The 22585-nt window shown below is 45.7% G+C and overlaps 1 protein-coding gene across 4 annotated transcripts in view; it reads right to left on the bottom strand.

Annotated features, from left to right (window-relative positions):
* SFXN5 (sideroflexin 5) overlaps nt 1-22585 on the bottom strand; it is a 96121-nt gene that overhangs the window by 23352 nt on the left and 50184 nt on the right. For 2 of the 4 annotated variants that reach the window (XM_088162882.1, XM_088162883.1), the window contains exons 10-12: nt 16198-16288; nt 10929-11048; nt 7657-7742 (exon numbers count right to left, since the gene is read on the bottom strand). In XM_088162882.1, the coding sequence (XP_088019008.1) occupies nt 7657-7742; nt 10929-11048; nt 16198-16288 (297 nt within the window). The remainder of the gene's footprint in view (nt 1-7656; nt 7743-10928; nt 11049-16197; nt 16289-22585) is intronic. The other 2 variants (XM_088162881.1, XM_088162880.1) reach the window with 1 other exon arrangement.

Raw genomic sequence — 22585 nt, 5'->3', positions numbered from 1 at the left:
TGACAAAGAGTTGGAAAGTTTGCACTCACACTGGAAGGCTGCAGGAGGACAAGGGAATCACGGAATCATGGAATGGTTGGGGTTGGAAGGGACCTTAAAACCCATTCAGGGACACCTCCCACTGTCCCAGTGTCCAACCTGGCCTGGGACACTGCCAGGGATCCAGGGGCAGCCACAGAAATGGAATTCTTCTCTGGGAATTCCATCCCAGGGCCTCCCTCACCCTCCCAGGCAGGAATTCCTTCCCCAGATCGGATCCAAACCTCTCCTCCCTCAGTTTGAGAACATCTCCCCTCGTCCTTTCACTCCCTGCTCTTGGGAAAAGTCCCTCTCCACTTTTAACACGTTTATTTTCTTGTCCCCAATTTTATAACACAACATTTTTTAATCTGCCTCACTGGCACAACTGATCCACGTTTCTCCCCTGACCTCTGCATGGTGGAGAACAGGAAATCTCACAACACTTCCCTCCTCCTCTTCCTCTTCCTCTTTTTTTCTTCAAGCTTTGCTCCTTCACCCCTTGTGGACACACACATTCACAGAGCTGGGGAATTCCAGCTTGGGAATTCTGGATTTCTCCTGACTCTCAGCTCCATTCCCAGGCTGACAAGCTGACTGCAGCTTCAGTTAGGGAGGAGTCTCCCAGGGTGACAACACGGTGACAAACAGAGTGGAATTCATCACCAACATTAACCCCTGGTGTCTTTCCCGTGGGTGCTGTCCCAAGGATGTTTTTCCCAATTGTCCCATGAGCTCCTGTCCTGTCCTGGCTGCACTAACACACTTTAAATCCAAATTCTCCATACAATAAATTGCCCTTTTTACCCCGTGTGTGTCGCTGTCCTTCCTCCCTCTTTGCAGCCCAGTAACCACAACCCCTCCCAACCCTCCAAATCTCCTCTTCCTCCTACATTTTTTCCCCCCTAAAACTTTCTGTGAGGAGAGGCAGGAGGGCTGCGGGGACGCTCGGCCGTGCCGTAGGTGCAGACACAGACAGTGCATCTGCTGCGCAGACACGCGGTGCTGGAGCTCGTGTAAACACACACCTTCCTTCAACTCTCATCGCAGCCTTCATTAGTGCTTTAAATTCCGCATAATTTGGCAGCTGCCTCTGGCGTTTTTCAGGAGGTGCTGTAATTTATTCCATATGGAAGTCAGGCGCTGCACTCCGAAGGAGTTATCGGGTGCGCTGAACCGGCGCTCTATTTGTCGGGGAGGAGGTGTCAGATGCGAAACTAAACATGACAGGAGCGGGGCCGGGGGTCCCAGCTGACAGATTCCGAGGCCTTTCTGGGCTGTTTTGTTATAAACAGGTTCAGAGGCGGCGCAGACTCCGCCAGACGCCGCGGGGATGGAGCTCGGGGATGCCCCCGACTCCTCAGAGCCCCCCCCCCCCTTTGTGACGTGCCAAGGAGGTTTGGGATCCCCAGATCCTCCTCCTGCTGTTGAGACCCTCCCGGGTGTCTCTGCTCTGTTCTCACTCGTTTTGGGGTGGTTTTTTTGGGTTTTTTTGGGGGGGAGATCTGAGCTCTAGCAGCAGCTCTGCTGTGCCACCTTTGCCAGGTCACCGCTGTCCTCCCCCTGCTGTCCCCTCCAGGGGACACAGCAGATGCCAGACCAGGGAGCCTGGGGGGTTTAGGAGCTTGATTGACACCATTAAAGGAGCAGTTTCCGTGTTTACTCTGGGAAGGGCCCCAGCAGTCGAAGGTGTCACTGCTGGCAGCTGCTGAGCCCAAACAAACTTCACTGAGCTGAGCTGGACGGGGCCTTTGGAGAAAAAATGGGAACATCCTGCACTCACTGACAGGGAAATATCCCCAGGAAAAGTCCCTGGACACCAGGGCCAGCAGGGCCACCTGTCCCACCCCACCTGTGAGGGACAAGCACGGTTCAAACAGAAGAAAAACTGGCCAGGCCCCAGGAAAATCCATTTTTCTTGGTGCCACTGGTTTAGCTCAGCCAGAGAAGCTCTGCAGTGTTGATCCAGCCTGGGAGCATCCTGATTTTATGGGATTTACAGTAAAACAGCCCTGGGAGCATCCTGATTTTATGGGATTTGCAGGAAAACAGCCCTGGGAGCTGCTGCATGATTTTATGGGATTTGTAGGAAAATGCTCCTCTTGCATGGACACAACTGCTCTGCTCCCATTTCTCCCTCAGCTCCTGCCCTTGGCCAGCAATTCCAACTTTTTATCTTCCACAGACTCTGCCCAGCCAACTCCAAGGCCTTCTCCAGTGCATCCTGACATTCCTGAGCTCCTGGAACCTTCTCAGCCCTGCCCTGAGAAAAATCTTCTCTGAGGGGCACAGAGAAGGGATAAGATGAAAAGAAAAAAAAGGAAAGGAAAGGAAAGGAAAGGAAAGGAAAGGAAAGGAAAGGAAAGGAAAGGAAAGGAAAGGAAAGGAAAGGAAAAGGAAAGGAAAGGAAAGGAAAGGAAAGGAAAGGAAAGGAAAGGAAAGGAAAGGAAAGGAAAGGAAAGGAAAGGAAAGGAAAGGAAAGGAAAGGAAAGGAAAGGAAAGGAAAGGAAAGGAAAGGAAAGGAAAGGAAAGGAAAGGAAAGGATGTAAGAAGAGCTCAGGTTCTTCACTCTCCACTCAGAGATGCCCCAGAGTGTCCCCAGCAGACTCTGGTGATGGACTGAGCTCCTCCAGCTCTTGGCCAGACCACAGGAGCCAAAATTTTGGGCTGTGCCAGCACAGAGCTCAGACTCTGAGCTGCAGTCCCACCCAAAGCAGCTGCAGGATGGGCTGCAGCTCTGCTGGAAAAGCCTTGGATGGTGGCTGGGAGCAAAGGGCTCCACTTCCCAAATTTCATCCTAACAACCAAACCAAGGATTCCCAGACGTGTCTGAATAAAGGGAATAAAGGGAAATGAGGAGGAAGAGCCCAACTTCCTGCAGTGGGAGGTGACACAGAGACACCACAGAATTCCCACTGCCAGCTCCAAGCCACGGAAGAGTCGCCCTCACCCCGCAGACACCCCCAAACCAACCTAAACATTTTTTTTTTTTCCCCGTCAAAAAAGGGAATTATTTCTAAAACGTCCACGAGAAATACATCTGCACAAAAGAACTGACACCGTGTTCCCTGCGTGGCATATGCAGGCTGAAAATAAACATTGATTCTATATGTTCACTGCTCCAACAGAGCGTCCAAGCAGCAGGAAATGCATGAAACATGGGGAAGGAAGAATGGGAGAGCAGCAGTGGGAGGGAATTACTTGGAGAGCAGAGAAGGCGGCCCCGGGAGTTAAAATACACAGCAGGCAAAGAGAAGAGAGGAGCCAAGAGAGCTGAAAAAAAAAAAAAAAAAAAAATGGCACAAGAGACGAGAGAGGCAGCTGGGGGAGTTAAAACATGCAGATGGAGAGATGGCTGGGAGAGAGGAAAGACCTGGAGAGACGGCGAGAGGGAACTGGCCACTTAAAATAAACCTGGACAGCAGCGAGGTGCAGGAGAGACACTGAGAATTCCTGGGACCTGGAACCTGCAGGGGTGGCAGTTCCAGCCAGAGAGCAGCATCAGGTACCTCACCTGTACCCGGCATCACAGCGGCCACGGAACCGTCCCCAAACTCCAACCCCTCCCCACAGTCCCAAAGGCAAATCCACTGGAGAATCTTCCCCTCCTTCCCATATCCAAATGAAATCCATTGGAGAATTATCCCCTCCTTTCCATATCCAAATGAAAATCCATTGCAGAATTATCCCCTCCTTCCTATATCCCAGATGAAAATCCATTGGAGGAACTGTTCCTTTCCTTCCCCATATCCCAAATTCAAATCCGTTGAAGAATTATCCCTCCCTTCCTTCCCATATCCCAAATGCAAACCCATTGGAGAAATAATCCCCTACTTCCCATATCCCAAATGAAAATCCACTGGAGGAACTGTTCCTTTCCTTCCCCACAATCCCAAATATAAATCCATTGGAAGAATTATCCCCACTTTCCTCTATCCCAAATGCAAATCCACTGGAGGAACGAGCTGTTTCCTTCTTTCCCCACATCCTAAATTCAAATCCATTGAAGAATCATCCCCTCCTTCCAATATCCCAGATGAAAATCCACTGGAGGATCTGTTCCCTTCATTCCCCACAATCCCAAACATAAATCCATTGGAAGAATAATCCCCTCCTTCCCATATCCCAAATGAAAATCCATTGGAGGAACTGTTCCTTTCCTTCCCCATATCCCAAATTCAAATCCATTGGAAGAATTATCCCCTCCTTCCCATATCCCAAATGAAAATGCCCTGGGGGATCAGGCTGTGACTGATCCCAGCTCTCCAGCCCCCAAATAATGAGTGACACCTCATGAATGAGTTCATCCTTCCCATTTACAGCCCCCACAGGGATTTCTAGAAATAAACAATAAAGAATCAAGGATCAAGAATCAAGAATCAAGAATCAAGGATCAAGAATCAAGGATTAAGAATCAAGGATTAAGAATCAAGAATCAAGAATCAAGGATCAAGAATCAAGAATCAAGGATCAAGAATCAAGAATCAAGAATTAAGAATCAAGAATCAAGAATCAAGGATCAAGAATCAAGAATAAAGAATCAAGTATCAAGAATCAAGAATCAAGAATCAAGAATCAAGGATCAAGAATCAAGAATCAAGAATCAAGGATCAAGGATCAAGAATCAAGAATCAAGAATAAAGAATCAAGAATCAAGAATCAAGGATCAAGAATCAAGAATTAAGAATCAAGGATCAAGAATCAAGGATCAAGGATCAAGAATCAAGAATCAAGGATCAATGCCTACCTAGATCTCACCCCCATTGAAAATATTCTCCTTGAACTCAAATCCTTCTAAATTTATAAAGCTACACTTTTTCCCAAATGCCCCAAAGGTTGTTTTTTGATTTTTTTTTTAAATTTTTTTTTTCCCACAAAATGAGTTTTCAGCTGTGCCTGAGCCCTTTAGGAAGCAGTTTCAAGGTGTGTGAGTTGATTTCAGGGCACTCCCCGTGTGTCACCACCTGCAGCAGGTGACCAAGCCCCAGCTGGAAAGGGAAGCAGGCACAAAGCTCTGGGGACAATTCTGAGCCTCGATATTTTTATACCCACGGAGTTTCGTGGCATTGAGAAGGAAAAATTTCTCTCACAAACGTGAATTAAAGCTTTCAATAACCCAAAATAATGATTTTTTTTTTTTTTTTTTGAGGGCACTCTCCTGTCAGTTCACAGATAAAATCAGTTTTAGTAAGGCCTGCACTGAGCAAAACTCGTATCAACCCAAGGATTTATGATTTATTATTTATGATTTATTATTTATGATTTATGATTTATGATTTATGATTTATTGGTTTTGTTTTGCTGCAATTCTGGAGCAAATGTCACCCTCAGTTTTAATTTTTCCTCAGATTTTACTGTCAGGTTATTTCAGCCCTGGATGGGCCCCCAGTGTGTCCTGCTGGAGACAGTAATTTATTAATTTAGAGGAGACTTTATTAATTAGAGGAGAGTTATTTATTAAATTTAGAGGAGAGCTAATTTATTAATTTAGAGAGGAGTTTTCACCGAATTTTTTTGCACATAAAGGATTTTATCTGCAGATACTCAGCAAAGATCCTTTGAAGCAATAAAATCATTTGTCCTGGGTGTTGATTTTTATTTTTTTTTAATTTTTTTTTTTTTTTGTGGGGATGGTTAAATGGGAACCAGTTAAAACCACCTCAGTGCAAAGCCTGGGTTCCTACACACAGCTTGGAGTAAACCCTGAGTAAATTACTCCAAGTCAGGCATGGCCAGAGCCAGGAACATTCCAGGTAAATCCTTGGAGCAGGGAAGAGGCTGCAGAGATTTTTTTGTCCAGAAGGAGAATGAAATAAAACTCAATTTTTAATTTTTTTTTTTTTTTCACAAAATTAGGGTTGGAATCTGCTCCTCAATGGGATTTGATGGACTTTAAGGTTTTTTCCCCACCCAAACAATTCCATGATAATCTCTGGCTGGCCACCAGCCAAAACCTTTTAATCTCTGATGTTTGCTGAGTGGAGAATTATGAAAATTATGAAAATTATGAAAAAATTATGGACAGTTCTCCACTGAATTCAGAGAGTTTTGTCTCCCACTGCCCTTCCATGATGGGGTGTTCAAACTGCTGGGGTGTCAGGGATGAGTTAAAATAACCACATCAATATAAAATATAAAACTTCAACAAGCTGGCCATTGGTCCAACATAATGGAAGGTGGGAATTCAATAAGAAAAAAAAAACCTAAAAAATAAAATAAAATAAAATAAAATAAAATAAAATAAAATAAAATAAAATAAAATAAAATAAAATAATAAAATAAAATAAAATAATAAAATAAAATAAAATAAAATAAAATAAAATAAAATAAAATAAAATAAAATAAAAAATAATAAAATAAAAAATATATATATATATATTTGGTGGATGAAATTTGAGAGGGGACCCTGTGGCTCTGTGTTCCCTGAGGAGGAGGAGGAGGGGACAGCCAGGATTTGGGATCTGGGAACAGGAGGGGAGGGAACAGCAGCAGGGAGGGTTGGAGGTTGGATTTGGGGAAAATTCCTTGATGGGAAGGGATGTTAAGGATTCAAAGGCAGGGCTGGAGTCCCCAGTGCTGGGATGTGACATTTGGGGACACACAGGGACAGTGCTGGGGATGGTTGGGCTCGTGTGAGCTGACAGGACCTTTCCAACCTTAAACCATCCCATGATTCCATGAAACATCAATGCCTGAGCCCTGCTACACCACCAGGAATCCTGGCTGCCTCTCCAACTGATCCGTGGAAAAAAAAACAAAAAAAACTCCACTAGAGTGGAAAAAAACCTCCATAACTTGTGAGAAATGAGGGTTATAAAGTGGTTTTATTATTTATTTAGTGCTGAGGTGCATGGGGGGGTAGCTCCTCCCAAAGCTCCTCGAAACTTTGCTGTTTGATTTATTCCTTGAAAGCTCAGCATTGCACAATGCACAGAATAAATATTTTTATGTCTTAGTTTTGTTCAGTTTTGCCCACCCTCGTTTCGTATTCAAATGAAAAGTTCTTTTGTGTTTGTGCTTTTCTAATTTCAGGGTCGTTGGGGGTCTCTGACAAAACCTTTGAAATTTTTCATTATTCCTGAACTCTTCACTTTTGTCTCTGGCCCACGAGTCTTATCCATTTGGGCACATTTCAGACTTTGAAATTAATTTTTTTTTGGTTTAAGGTTTTGAATTTATTATTTCTTGTTGGTAACTTTGCACCCCTCACCCTGTGTGTAACTTTTGGCTTCGTTTATGACAAACCAGCCTGCATCTCCTGATTTCTGCAAGCACAATAAATGTCAGGTATTCTTCATTGCCTTGGGTTCTGATGAATTATTCTTTAATTCTTTGCCTCACACCCACTGAGGAGCTTTCCTCCCCTCCCCATGGGAATTCCCATCCCAAAATCACTTCTCCAAATTCCCACCCTAAACTCATTTCTCCAAATTCCCATCCCAAACTCAGTTCTCCAAATTCCCATCCCAAACTCATTTCTCCAAATTCCCATCCCAAACTCATTTCTCCAAATTCCCATCCCAAACTCACTTCTCCAAATTCCCATCCCAAACTCATTTCTCCAAATTCCCATCCCAAATTCACTTCTCCAAATTCCCATCCCAAACTCACTTCTCCAAATTCCCATCCCAAACTCACTTCTCCAGCACGGACATGATGATGGGAGGTAGAACCAGTATAGGCATGGGCAGGACCACCCTGGTCAGGGCTGTTTCCAGCAGAGCCTGCGGGGCAAAAACAAACAAAAAACACATGAAGACATCCCAGACATCCCAAAAACAGCTCCAAACATCCCAGACATCCCAAAAACAGCCCCAAACATATCCAGACATCCCCAAAACAGCCCCAAACATATCCAGACATCCCAAAAACAGCCCAGACATCCCAAACACTGCCCCAAACTCATCCCAGACATCCCAAACACATCCAGACATCCCAAAAACAGCTCCAAACATCCCAGACATCCCAAAAACAGCCCCAAACACATCCCAGACATCCCAAACACAGCCCCAAACATATCCAGACATCCCAAAAACAGCCCAGACATCCCAAACACTGCCCCAAACTCATCCCAGACATCCCAAACACATCCAGACATCCCAAAAACAGCTCCAAACATCCCAGACATCCCAAACACTGCCCCAAACACATCCCAGACATCCCAAACACATCCAGACATCCCAAAAACAGCTCCAAACATCCCAGACATCCCAAAAACAGCCCCAAACACACCCCAGACATCCCAAACTCAACCCCAAACTCATCCCAGACATCCCAAAAAACAGCCCAGACATCCCAAACACATCCAGACACCCCAAACTCATCCCAGACATCCCAAAATCAGCCCCAAACACATCCAGACATCCCAAACACATCCCAAACATCCTAAACTCATCCCAAACATCCCAAATTCACCCCAAACATCCCAAACTCATCCCAGACATCCCAAACACAGCCCCAAACACAGCCCAGACATCCCAAACACATCCCAGACATCCCAAACTCATCCCAGACACCCCAAACTAATCCCAGACATCCCAAACTCAACCCCAAACTCATCCCAGACACCCCAAGCACAGCCCAGGAGGGACCTGCCAGGCCCAGAAATGGCTCTGAGGGCAAGGAGAGGCTGAGCAGAATGAACAGAAAAAACAGAGAATAAACAGAGAATAAACAGAGAATAAACACGAGAGCTTCCCTGGCTCCACCTGGTGTGAGCAGAAGCGTCCAAATATCCCAAATATTCCTGCAGTGACAGGACAGGGCTGCCAGGGGGGAGGGACCCAGGGCCTGGAGGTGTTATAGGGGAAACGGTGCAGGGGAAATGTGGGGGAAATGTGGGGGAAATGGTGTGGGGAAGTGTTGGAGGGAGATGTTTTAGGGAAATATTGGAGGGGAAATGTAGGGAAATGTTGGAGGGAAACATTGTAGGGAAATGTAGGGAAGTGTATGGAAATGTTGGAGGGGAAATGTAGGGGAAATGTTGTAGGGAAATGTTGTAGGGAAGTATTGGGGGAAATGTTGTGGGAGAAATGTTGTAGGGGAAATGATGCAGGGGAGATGTTGGAGGGAAATGGTGAAGGGGAAATGGTGTGGGGAAATATTGTAGGGGAAATGTAGGTGTGATACTGATGGGGAAATGTTGTAGGGAAATGTTGTAGGGGAAATGCAGTGAAATGCTGTAGGGGAGATGTTGTAGGGAAATATTGGAGGGGAAATGTAGGAGGGAAACGTAGGGGAATGTTGTAGGAAAATGTGAGAAATGTTGTAGGGAAATGTTGTGAGAAATGTTGTAGGGAAATGTTGGGGGAAATATTGCAGGGAAATATTGTAGGGAAATGTAGGAAATGTTGTAAGGGAAATGTTGGGGGAAATGTTGTAGGAAATGCTGCAGGGAAATGTCGTGGAGAAACATCCCCCCATGTGCTGAGCAGCTCTTCCAGCCCTCCCTGAGCTGAGTTTTGATTCCAGCCCCGTGCTGGGGATGCAGCTCCTCACTGCTGCTCCAGAAATTCCAGTCACTGCTGGAATTCCTTGCAGGGATTTGGGACCCTCAGGGCTCTCCTGTCCCAGGAAAACCCTGGAGACCCCAAACCCCAAACCCCGGAGCTGCAGCTGTGCCCCCACTGGTTCTTCCTTCCTCACTCACCAGAAGGAGCAACCAAAGCAGGATTGGGATTTATTGAGATCCAAAGAATCTTCCAGAGTCCCTGCAGGGGCTCCAGGAGAGCTGGAATTGGGGACAAGGCCTGGAGGGACAGGACCCAGGGAATGGCTCCCACTGGGAAAGGGGAGATTGGGCTGGGATCTTGGGAAGGAATTCCTGCCTGGGCTGCAATTCCCAGATTTGCTGGGGCTGCCCCTGGATCCAAGGCCAGGTTGGATCCACCTGGCACAGTGGGATTTGTCACCTGGGAGGTGACACTGGATGGGATTTAAGGTCCCTTCCCACCCAAACCATCCCACGATTTTATGTCACAGGGAAATCTACACCAGAAGAAGCCCCCCCACAGGGACAGCTGTGTCACACTGAGGATCTGCCACGTTTTACATGACAAAACCCAGGATTAACCTATCCAGGAATTAATTATCCAGGCATTGGATGGCAGCTGAGCAGAAGTTCCCACAACTCCCCAAATTTTATGTTTAAGCTCCACCTCCATCTCTCTCATCACTTTTAATCTTTTATTCTCTCTTGCAATCTTTTATTCTCTCTTTCAACCATCAGGATGGAGAGGGGACAGCGGGTCCTGGAGCCAGCGAATGGAAGTGAGGAAAACTGGCTCCAAGAAATGTCTGAGAGCCCTTCACCAGATTGTTTTAATCCCCCTTTTAACCAACAATATGGAGCTGCACTCGAGATCTCCCCGTTCCTGCCGAGGATTGCAGGGCTGGGCATTAATTGCTGTCTCTGGAGCGCCGTGGACAGAAGGAGGGGAGGGAAATGCCAAGCATTATTATTTTATTTTTATTATTATTATTATTATTATTTTAAATTCCCGTGCCTGGGAGTGTGCTCAGCTCCACATCTCAGCTCCGAGCCCGCTTGGAAAACGACGACGGCTCCGGGGATGCTCAGGAGGCAGAACCACCCCGAGGGGCTGGGAAGGGAAAAATTCGGGGCAGATGGCACGGGGAGGGAAAGCAGAGCATCTGTTGGAACATCTGGCTGCCCTCAGCCCAGCTTTGGGGGGGACATTTTTTACCGCAGGTTGGGCAGGGGAGGGGTGCAAAGGTGCTGAGCTCGTTGGGGAAAAGCTGTGAGGGATCCTTGCTCCGCAGGGAATTCCTATGCAAGGATCCATCCTCAATGTCCAAACCATCGGGACCAGCCCCGGAATTTCTGCTCCAAATCTTTGCTGTGCTCCATTCCCAGCCCTCCAAAGCCCTTGCCAGCCCCTCACACTCACTCACGTGTTTGGCAGCCACCCTGGAGGAGCCGACCACGTTGCCTTTGTCGTCCAGCACATCGATGCCTTCCTCCAGCTCCGCGTGCCGCATCAGCACCACGTTACAGATGTTGGCGCTGGCTGGGGAGCACAAGGGCAGGGGGAGCATCAGTCAAACCTCGGGGAGGATTCCAAAATGGAGCGATGGGGTTAAATCAGAGGGCAGGTGAACGGAGGTGAGTGAATTCACACGGCGAGGGCTCGGCAGTTTTTTGGGGTTTTTTTGGAGTGGAGAGATGGGTGTGGGGGAAGATGGAGGATTTTGGGGGTGGGGTCTCTTTTCCTCTTCATGGTCTCAGGTGGTTTTTGGTCGGTCAGTGCTGCATTGAGGGACTTTGGTTATTGGGCCAAAAATAGAAATAATAGAGATATTAGCTTTTAATTGGTTTTAAAAGACCTTGTAACCAGCTAGACACATCTCCATATCCCCTCGCTTTTAGCTGTCAGCTGAAAGTGCTGCAACAACTCTTTGTACTGTAGATAAAATTTAATAAACAACTAAACCCCGACAGAAAAAAAATCCTTCCCTTTCGTGCTTTAATTCTGACTCTGAGTGAAAGCAAAAAAAAAAAAAAAAAAACAAAAAAAGCCACCCACAAAACAAAAAAACCAAGGCACCAATGGTACAAATTAACCAGTGCTGTTTGCCCTGAAACCTCCAGGTTTCCTTCCCTCAGTCAGCTCAGGTGAATTGTTATGATTCCCCAAAAAAAAGATGGCATTCTCAAGGAGAATAATAACAAAATTAATTTTATTTTTTTTTTCTGGGACATTAATGGCAAACAGCACAACAGGAAGGTCTAGTGCAAGGTGTCCTTGTTTGGAACTCGATGGTCTTTAGGTCATTTCCAGCCCAAATAATTACATTATTTACCCATTTTTTTTGGGGGGGGGGAAAAAATAGCTCAGTGCACCAGCACCTTCCTGACCCCTGCTCCTCACCCAGCCTGAGGCCTCGAGATGAGCCCAAATTTTGGCCTCTCAGCTCTGATCAAGGTTTGGGTCACCCCGGGGCTCTCAGCTTCCCCCAAATCAAATCTGCAAATTCCCCCGGAACTTTTTGGGCTGAACAAGTGGCATTTTCCAGCATCTCCCTCCTCCCCCCCCCCCCGGCTCCTCTCCTTCCCCTCCCCAACATTTCCCTGCAAAACTTTCCACCCAGAACTGAGACAAACCCGCTGCTGCCGCTTCCAAAAATGTGTTCGTGCTCTGCCTGACGGGTTAATATTCGCTAATTAATCTCAATTCATGTCATATAACAAATGTCTAATTTTTTTTTTATTTTTTTTTCCCGAGGGTGGTGGGTGGGTGAGCCCTCTCTGAAGGCAGCTCTGTGCAATCAAGGATGATTTGTGGTGACAAATGCTCCTTCCACTCGAGAGGGAGAGGAGCACACACACACACACACACGCACACTCTGTCTCTCTCTTTAATATTCCAAACCACCACACCGCCCTCCCCATCCATCAAAATATCTCTGTTCCTCAGCTCCTCAAGCCCAGATGAAGAACAAAACAAGGCCTTTCATCTGAAGGAACTTGAGCCCCCTGATATTTCATTTTTTTTTTTTTTTAATTAATTAATTTTTTTTTTTTTTTAATTTTTGAGCACACGTGCCCCGTCCTTCTCGCTGTCAATCACGACAGAGCAGATCCAAGAGCCCAGAGCTCCAGGCAGGCTCAGCATGGACCCAGACCTGACTGCTGATCCCAGGATGAATTTCCAAATTTTATCCAATTCCCAGACCTGACTGCTGATCCCAGGATGAATTTCCAAATTTTATCCAATTCTCAGACCTGACTGATGATCCCAGGATGATTTTCCAAGGATTTTCCAATTCCCAGACCTGACTGAAAATCCCAAAAATGATTTTCCAAGGATTTTCCAATTCCCAGACCTGACTGATGCTCCCAAATTGATTTTCCAAGGATTTTTGAATTCCTAGAACTGACTGATGATCCCAGGATGATTTTCCAAGGATTTTCCAATTCCCAGACCTGACTGATGCCCCCAGGATGATTTTCCAAGGATTTTCCAAGGATTTTTCCAATTCCCAGACCTGACTGAAAATCCAAAAATGATTTTCCAAGGATTTTTGAATTCCCAGACCTGACTGATGTTCCCTGAATGATTTTCCAAATATTTTCCAATTCCCAGACCTGACTGAAAATCCAAAAATGATTTTCCAATTTTTTTCCAATTCCCAGACCTGACTGATGATCCCAGGATGAATTTCCAAATATTTTCCAATTCCCAGACCTGACTGATGATCCCAAATTGATTTTCCATTTTTTTTCCAATTCCCAGACCTGACTGAAAATCCAAAAATTATTTTCCAAATATTTTCCAATTCCCAGACCTGACTGAAAATCCAAAAATGATTTTCCAAGGAATTTCCAATTCCCAGACCTGACTGATGATCCCAAGATGATTTTCCAAGGATTTTTCCAATTCCCAGAATTTTTGGACAATTTGGGATTTTTTTGATAATTTGGGGATTTTTTTTGGTCAAATTTGGGAATTTTTTTGACAATTTGGGATTTTTTTTGACATTTTGAGATTTTTTTGGACAATTTGGGACTTTTTGGAAAATTTGGGATTTTTTGGATATTAGGGGATTTTTTGAACAATTTGGGATTTTTTTGACATTTTGAGATTTTTTGGACAATTTGGGACTTTTTTGACAACTTGGGGATTTTTTGGGTCAAATTTGAGATTTTTTTTACATTAGGGGATTTTTTGGACACTTTGGGGTTTTTTTGACAATTTGGGATTTTTTTTACATTTTGAGATTTTCTGGACAATTTGGGACTTTTTAGACAATTTTGGGACTTTTTTGGTCAAATTTGGGAATTCTTTTTACATTAGGGGACTTTCTGGACAATTTTGGGACATTTTGGACAATTTGGGATTTTTTGGACATTAGGGGACTTTTTTAACAATTTGGGATTTTTTTGACCATTTTGGGCTTTTTCTGGACAATTTTGGGAAAAGGTTTTGGACAATTTTGGATTTTTTTTTTTACAATTTTGGTTTTTTTGGACAGTTTGTAATTTTTTGGGACAATTTGCCACTTTTTGGACACTTTTGAGATTTTTTTTTTTACAGTTTTGGGATTTTTTTTTTGACAAATCCACACCTGTGGGGTTTTTTTTTGTTTTTTTGGGGTTTTTTTTTTGGCTTTTCATGCAGAAATAGAGAATTTCTGCTGAGGGCTGGAGGTTCAAAGGTAATTAGGAGACACATTTTAATTAATGATGTCCTGGCTCATAAGGAAGCACGGCAAATAAAATATTAGCTGGAGGATTAATTACGGGCTAAACTAATTAATTAAAGGTCCCCAATCAATGCCAGCACGAACACCTTGGTGTGAAAACAAATCAACCCTGCAGCAAAGATTTCCTGAGTGCTTTTAATTCAAACTTCACCCCAGAGCTGCCTTAACTCATCCCTGGTTAGAAAAACCCAAAGAGAGCAGAATCCCTGGAAAAATCCCGGAAAAATCCCCAAAAATCCCGGAAAAATGCCAGGAAAATGCCAGAAAAATCCCCAAAAAATCCCAGGAAAATCCCCCAAAAATCCCAGAAAAATGCCAGAAAATTCCCCAAAAAATCCCAGAAAAATCCCAGAAAAATCCCAGAAAAATCCAAGAAAAATCCCAGGAAAATCCCAGAAAAATCCCAGAAAATTTCCAGAAAAATCCCAGAAAAATCCCAGAAAAATCCCCAAAAAATCCCAGAAAATTCCCCAAAAAATCCCAGAAAAATCCCAGAAAAATCCCAAAAAAATCCAAGAAAAATCCCCAAAAATCCCAGGAAAACAACAACAATTCTCACAGATCCCTTGTGTGCAACCCCCAGAGCACAATCCCTCTCCCCTCTGCTCTGCAAGTTTGTTTTTTTTTCTGCTTTTCTGGCAAAAAAGAGGAGGAAAAAAAAAAAATCCAGCAACTCAGGAATTGAGGGATGGAGGGACACAAGAAGTTCCCTGTTAAAAAAGGAGCAGAAAAAGAAAAGTGAGAGCAGAGAGCAAAGCTCTGAGAGCACAGCAAAGGAAAAACCTGAAAGGAAAATTTGGCATTAAATGGTTGAAAAAGGAGCCTGGAACAGGGAGCAAACCCCATTTTTTTTTTTTTTAATTTATATTTTTTTTAGTGATTTCCTCCATGCCCAGGCAATTTTTGCAGCACTTTTATAAATAAACAAGCTTCCATTAAAAAAAAAAAAAAAAATTTACCCCAAAGCCACTTTGGGTGATTTCTTCAGGGCTAAAATAACTCAGCCTGTGCTGGAGGCTGGAACCTGAGTCCAGCCCTTCCCTCCAACACATTTATTGATTGGTGATCAATAAATCACCAATAAAACACCAATAAAACACCAATAAAACACCAATAAAACACCAATAAAATGCTCCACCAGGCCAGGAGCAGCCCCAGCCCTTTTCCCCAGTGGCTCTCAGAAATCTGCAGAGCAGGAGCTTTCCTGTGCATTTTATTGTAAAATATCCAATCATTTTATTATAAAATATCCAATCATTTTATTATAAAATGTCCAATCATTTTATTGCAAAATGTCCAATCATATTATTGCAAAATAGCCAATGGACTTTATTATAAAATATCCAAACATTTTATTGCAAAATAGCCAATGCATTTCATTGTAAAATATCCAATGCATGGTATTGTAAAATAGCCAATCATTTTATTATAAAATATCCCATGCATTTTATTATAAAATATCCAATCATTTTATTGCAAAATAGCCAATGCATTTTATTATTAAATATCCAATGCATGTCATTATAAAATATCCAATGCATTTCATTGTAAAATGTCCAATGCATTTTATTGTAATATATCCAATGCATTTTATTATAAAATATCCAATCATTTTATTATAAAATATCCAATCATTTTATTATAAAATATCCAATGCATTTTATGGCAAAATAACCATGCTTATTTGATGCTCGTGATCAGAGCCCAGATGTCACAAATGAAACGACCCCAGACTGGAATGGGGAGGAGCAGGCAGTGCTGAGCACGTTTGGAAGCTGCTGCAGAGTGGACAGAGCAGCTGAAAAATCCTCCACCAAAAACTTTGTTTTCCTGCCAAAATTTTGGATTTATTTTTTTTTTTTTTTTTTTTTTTCACTGAGAGCAGGAAGGAAAGAGCTGAGTCCATGCCAGGGGTTTGTGGAAGACAAAAGAAAAGGAAATTTTTTTCCTTACCCACAGCAGGGAATGGCACAAATCTCTGGATGAGGAGGCGAGTGGCCGGGCTGAACTTGTTGGCTCTCTGGATCAGAACGTTAAGGCCGACCTTGGCAGGGAGAAAAGCCAAGCAGAGTTAATTAACAGAGTTAATTAACAGAGTTAATTAACAGAGTTAATGGGCAGGGCACGACAGGGGGCACAGGTCAGGGTCTGTCCCCAGGAATGAGGTGTCTGAGATCTCAACCTCCCCCCAGGGCTGGGCTTAACTCTTCAGTCAACACAGGGTTAAATCCAATTGTTGAGCTTAAAACAAGGGTGGAACCCAACCTTTGGGATTAAATGAAGAGGGGGCCTTGTATGAGGTGTTTTGGGTTTGTATGAGGTGTTGAACTCAACTCTGGGTTTAAATGAAGAGTTGAACTCAACTCTCGGGTTTAAATTAAGAGTTGAACTCAACTCTTGGGTTTAAATGAAGAGTTGAACCCAGTTTGGGTTTGTATGAAGTGTTGAACCCAGTTCTTGGGTTTAAATAAAGAGTTGAACCCAAACTTTGGGCTTAAAAGAAGGGTTGAACCCAACTCTTGGGTTTAAATGAAGAGTTGAACCCAACTTGGTTTAAATAAAGTGTTGAACCCAACTCTTGGGTCTAAATGAAATGTTGAACCTGATTCGGGTTTAAATGAAATGTTGAACCCAACTCTTGGGTTTAAATGAAGAATTGAACCCAACTTGGGTTTAAATGAAGAGTTGAGCCCAGTTCTTGGGTTTAAATGAACAACTGAACCCAACCTTTGGGTTTAAATGAACAATTGAACCCAGCTCTTTGGTTTAAATGAAGAGTTGAGCCCAAGTTGGGTTTAAATGAAGAGTTAAACCCAGCTCTTGTGTTTATATGAAAAGCTGAACCCAACGATTGAATTTAAATTAAGGATTGAACCCAACCTTTGGGTTTAAATGAAGAGGGGGGTTTGTTTGAGGTGTTGGGGTTTGTTTGAGGTGCTGAACCCAAGTTGGGTTTAAAATTGAAGAGTTGAACCCAGCTGTAGGGTTTATATGAAGTGTTGAACTCAACTCTTGGTTCTAAATGAAGAGTTGTACCCAATTCAGGTTTAAATGAAGGATTGAACCCAATTCTTGGGTTTAAATAAAGAGTTGAACCCAGTTCTTGGGTTTAAATGAACAACTGAACCCAACCTTTGGGCTTAAAAGAAGGCTTGAATCCAAATGTAGGGTTTATATGAAAGACTGAACCCAACATTTGGGCTTAAACCCAACTCTTGGGTTTAAATGAAGAGTTGAACCCAACAGTTGGGTTTATCCAAAGTGCTGAACCCAACCACTGGGTTTAAATGAAGGGTTAAACCTCCCACTGGATTTAAATTAAATTTAAATTAAGGATTGAACCCAACCATTGGGTCTGGCTTAAGGATCAAACCCAACTGTTGGGTTTACACAAAATGTTGATTGAACCCATTCAAGGATTTAACCCAATTTAGGATTGAACCCAGCTGTTGGGTTTATATGGAGGGTTGGACCCAGCTGTTGGGTTTAAACCCTTCCCATGAAAGGATAAACCAGAATTCACTCCAAAACCATCCAGTCCCTCTGGAAACGCCCTGGGCTGGATTTTTACCCAGTTCACCATCATTTTCCCCATCCACCACAAAATCCTTGGGACTGGCAGCCCTCACCTAGCTGGGAAAAACCCAAATTTCAGTGGTGGTGGTGGTGGTGGTGGCCCAGCAGGATGAATTCCTTCTCCAAGGGTTGGATGAGGCAACAGAAATAAAGCCCGTGGTTAGAATGAACTTTACAGCCCAAATGTTGGCACTGGCTGGGGTTGTGTTGTTTGCCCTCAGCAAATGCAGTTCTAGAGCTTAGTCTGGACAGCAGTGAGGGCTTCTCTTGAACTTTTACCCCTTCAGAAATGACTGAATTGAAATTTTTTTTAATGTTTTTCAGCTGTTGGGATGAGTCTTTTCAAAGTCTGAACTCCTCCAGAAATTGTAACACAGTCTAAAATGTGTGGCTTTATGAGAAGCCAGTTTTAAGCCTGGCTTTGCTGGTCTGCCCCATGGATTTGGGTATTTAGTCTGGATGTGGTTAATCCTTGCCCATGACAAATTTTGTTGGGTTTGCAGCCCCTGCTTGGAGGTTTGAGGGAGGATTTGACAATGAGGTGGAAGAGCAGCAGCTTTTGAAAGAGAAAAGCTGAGTGTGGGAGAGGCAGCACTGTGAGGGCAGGGAAATAAAAGCAGATTTAATGTGATGAACTCAGTCCCCACTTGCAGCAAGCTCCCTGCTGGGAATACGAAATTAAATTGTTGCTGGAGATTAAATCCCATCTCCCAAATCCTCAGCACGAGGACTGGGTATAGGAAACTAATGAGGGTTTGTTTGGCACAGTTTGGAAATTGCTGTGGCTGATCTGAGAGCTCCTTCCCACAGGCCACGAGGGCAAACAGGGCAGGAGCTGCTCAACCTCAGGCCACCAGAGCAAAAAGGTCATCAAGGAGATGCTAATGAGTTTAATTACTCGGGATTGGCATGGGGATGCTGTTGAGGGGAATTGATCATTAAAAACCAAGCCCAGGTTTGTTGTTGTTGTGTCACTCGGTCACTGAGCGGGATCTGCAGCACTGGGGATGGAAACAGGGAACAAAATCAGGGGGGATTCACCCCCTCGCCAAAGCTGGCACAGCCACAGCATCTGGAAAAATCCTCAGAGGGAATGGAAATGGCTGGAAAAGCCCTGTGAGATGGAGGCCAAACATTGCCAGCACTGCCCCGGGTCCCCAGGGGCCACAATCCCTGCAGGGACAGCGACTCCAGCCCTGCTGGACCTTTTGGTGAAGGAATTCTCCAGCCTGGAACTTCCCTGGCACATCCTGAAGCTGCTCCCTCCCATCCCACGGCTCCTTTTGCAGCTCAGCTTCTCTGGGGCTGACACAATTCCAGGGTGGAATTGCAGGGTGGAATTGCAGGGTGGAATTGCAGGGTGGGATTGCAGAGTGGGATTGCAGGGTGGGATTGCAGAGTGGGATTGCAGAGTGGGATTGCAGAGTGGGAAGGGACCTGACAGAACATCCATGGCAGGGACATTTCCAGTGTCCCAGGGTGCTCCAGCCTGGCCTGGGACACTGCAGGGATCCGGGGGAGTTGCCCAGGGTGCACATTCCTGCACTGGGACAAGGTCAAATCCAACTTTTCCAAATGCCTGGTGTGCTGAGGTTTCCTCCTTGATGTGGGTGAGGGAGGCAGGGGGAGCTGGACACAGGGACACGTGGGTGACACAGGGACACCAGAGTGGACACAGGGACACGTGGGTGACACAGGGACACCAGAGTGGACACAGGGACACGTGGGTGACACAGGGACACGTGGGTGACACAGGGACACATGACACCAACACTTGCTGACATCCCACAACACAAATCCGGGATCAAACCCTCAGTGGGACAGAAACCTCCCCCAGGGCTCCCCTGTGCCTCTGGCAGCACTCTGCCCTTCCTCCCTCCCTTCCCTCCTCCTCCTCCTCCTCCTCCTCTGCCATTCCAATCCCTGCCATTCCAGTTCCTGCCATTCCAATCCCTGCCATTCCAATCCCTGCCATTCCAATCCCTGCCATTCCAATCCCTGCCATTTCTTTAGCTCCCAGTTTTGTTTCAGCACCAACAACATTCCCTGAGCAGAGCAACGTTTGTGACATCACCACACTTTAAAGCAGAACCATCAGACGCTGTCAGGGACCAACATTTCTGATTCCTTTTCTTCTCCTCCTTGTCTCCAAAACTTCTGACCTCACGTTTACCGAGACACCAATTCTAAAACCGTGAGAATTTTAAAAATTCCCTGCTTTTTACCACCTTTTAATGAAGATTTTTGAAGCCTGAGAGAAGGTTTTGAAAGCCTGACGCTGGCAATGACCAAGCCCACACCTCTTTAACCCAGTCTAGAGCAGTAAATCCATCCGAGGAGTTATTTCACTTTATACTGAGAGGGAATTTTTATAAAAGAAAGGAATCTCAGGAATCCAGAGAGCATTATCTGGTAGATGGCACCACCCAAACGTTGCTGAGCCACTCTCCAGATTTCATGGACTGTGCTGGAGGAATCTCCAGTGATTTAAAGGATTCAGTCCCTGAATCTGCAGCTGGAGCTGGGACCTGGAAAATCAACTTGGAAAGAGGGACTGGCTCCAAGGGAGGTTATCCCTCATCCCCCAGCCACCAGATTGGAGTAGAACTAATTGGATCTGGTGAGTCCCATCCAGCCAAGCTGGAGAAAAGAGCATTAGGAGAAGGGAGGAAAAAAAACTCATTCATTAGGGCTGGGAGGTGAAGATGGAGGCAGAGAGATGGAAAACTGGGCTCTTTCCCAACTGGAGCATTCCCGAGCCAAGGAGAACAGAATGGAGGAGGCCAAGGGAAGGGAAAGCAATGAGGATCCGAGTTGGGAGGGAAGTTAGAGAGGAGCAGGAGTGAGGGAAGGAGGAAACATCACTCCCAAGACAATTCCAACAATTCCAGCAGGGATGGAACACAGCAGCCCCACAATCGGATGCTTCAGTGGTGTAGCCTGGAGTGAGACTGGAGAAAAGTGGGAATTGTGCTGAGAACATGACAAACTCAATTTGGGAGATGGTGGGGAAAGGAGGACGAGGGGCCATGCCCAGGACAAGAGGGTTTTGTCTCATTCCAAGATTTCCACGCAGCCGGATCCTGCCCAGAGGCAGGAGCCCACCCCTGGGGATGGGCTGGGGCAGGGGGGAAGGAAGGGATGAGGAAAAACTGCTGGAAATGGAGACAGGCCAGTGAAACAGGAGAGAAAATGCTGCAGGGAGGCACGGGGAGTTTGGGAGGGGACAGGGACAGAATCCCAGAGCAGGAACCTGAAGGATCAGCTCCTTCCAGCCCCTGCCAGGGCAGGGGACACCTCCCACCATCCCCGGCTGCTCCAGCCCCTCCAGCCTGGCCTGGGACACTGCAGGGCTGCGCTGGGCAGGACCCAGCAGGTGCCAGGTGCTCCCAACCCCAGCGACAGGATGACGATGATGATGATGATGATGATGATGATGATGATGATGATGATGATGATGCTGGGCACTGGGATCATTCCCAGAGGGACAGTGGGATCATTCCCAAAGGGGCAGGAGGATGATGATGATGATGATGATGATGATGAGGATGAAGGACACTGGGATCATTCCCAGAGGGACAGGATGATGATGATGATGATGATGATGATGATGAAGGACACTGGGTTCATTCCCAAAGGGACACGGGGATCATTCCCAGAGAGACACTGGGATCATTCCCAAAGGGACACGGGGATCATTCCCAGAGAGACACTGGGATCATTCCCAAAGGGGCAGGAGGATGATGATGATGATGATGATGATGATGATGATGATGATGATGATGATGATGATGATGATGCTGCTGGGCACTGGGATCATTCCCAGAGGGACAGTGGGTTCATTCCCAGAGGGACAGGATGATGATGATGATGATGATGATGATGATGATGATGATGGTGATGGTGATGCTGGGCACTGGGATCATTCCCAGAGAACCCCCACCCACTGCTCAAGGCCGTGCCTTTGGGAACGGCTGCAGCTCCAGCGATTCCATGGAGGAAGTGCCAGGCTGGGGCTCCAGTCTGACACATCCAAGCCCTCCCTGCTGGAACCCAGACATGAACAGGGAGGGGACGTGCAGGAACAGGGGCTTGGGAGCAGAGAGATGACGAATTCAGGACAGGAATTGCTTCATTTCAAACAAAAACTGATCACCAGCTCCTCGGATCCGCTGGGATTTTCCTCCTGCTCCCATGGACGGGGGAGCCAGGCCAGGCTCCATCCCCTCCCATCCCTCCCCGCAGCTCCTCCAGCCCCTGGATGTGGCTGGGAATGGCCCAGGAGCAGAGGCCAGGCACAGGGAGGGCTGATTATGGACATCACACCCCATTCGCAGGCTGTCAGCGCAGCCTCGCAGACAATTATCGGGAACAGGGAACGGGATTGGAAAAACCCGCAGGGACACCTGAGCCTGGAGAGGAGAGCGAGAAATGGAGAGAGAGAGCTCGGGGTGGGGCGGGGAAAGAGGAGCAGCCCCGGCATGGAGAACCCGGGACACGGGAAAGGGTGGGATGGAGGGAAAGGGAGAGATTGGGATGGAAGGAAAGGGGAAGATTGGGATGGAAGGAAAGGGAAAGGGTGGGATTGAGGCAAAGGGAAGGAATGGGATTGATGGAAAGGGAGGAAATGGGATTGGTGATGTGAGAAGGAATGGGATTGATGGAAGGGGAAAGGGTGGGATGGAGAGAAAGGGAAAGATTGGGATGGAGGGAAAGGAAAAGAGTGGGATTGATGGAAAGGGAAGGATTTGGATTGATGGAAAGG

Source organism: Sturnus vulgaris, chromosome 4 (assembly GCF_052056855.1).
Source record: "Sturnus vulgaris isolate bStuVul1 chromosome 4, bStuVul1.hap1, whole genome shotgun sequence".
Classification (NCBI taxonomy): domain Eukaryota; kingdom Metazoa; phylum Chordata; class Aves; order Passeriformes; family Sturnidae; genus Sturnus; species Sturnus vulgaris.
The sequence above is the reverse complement of the archived record's forward strand: the minus strand, read 5'-3'. Positions and strand labels throughout refer to the sequence as shown.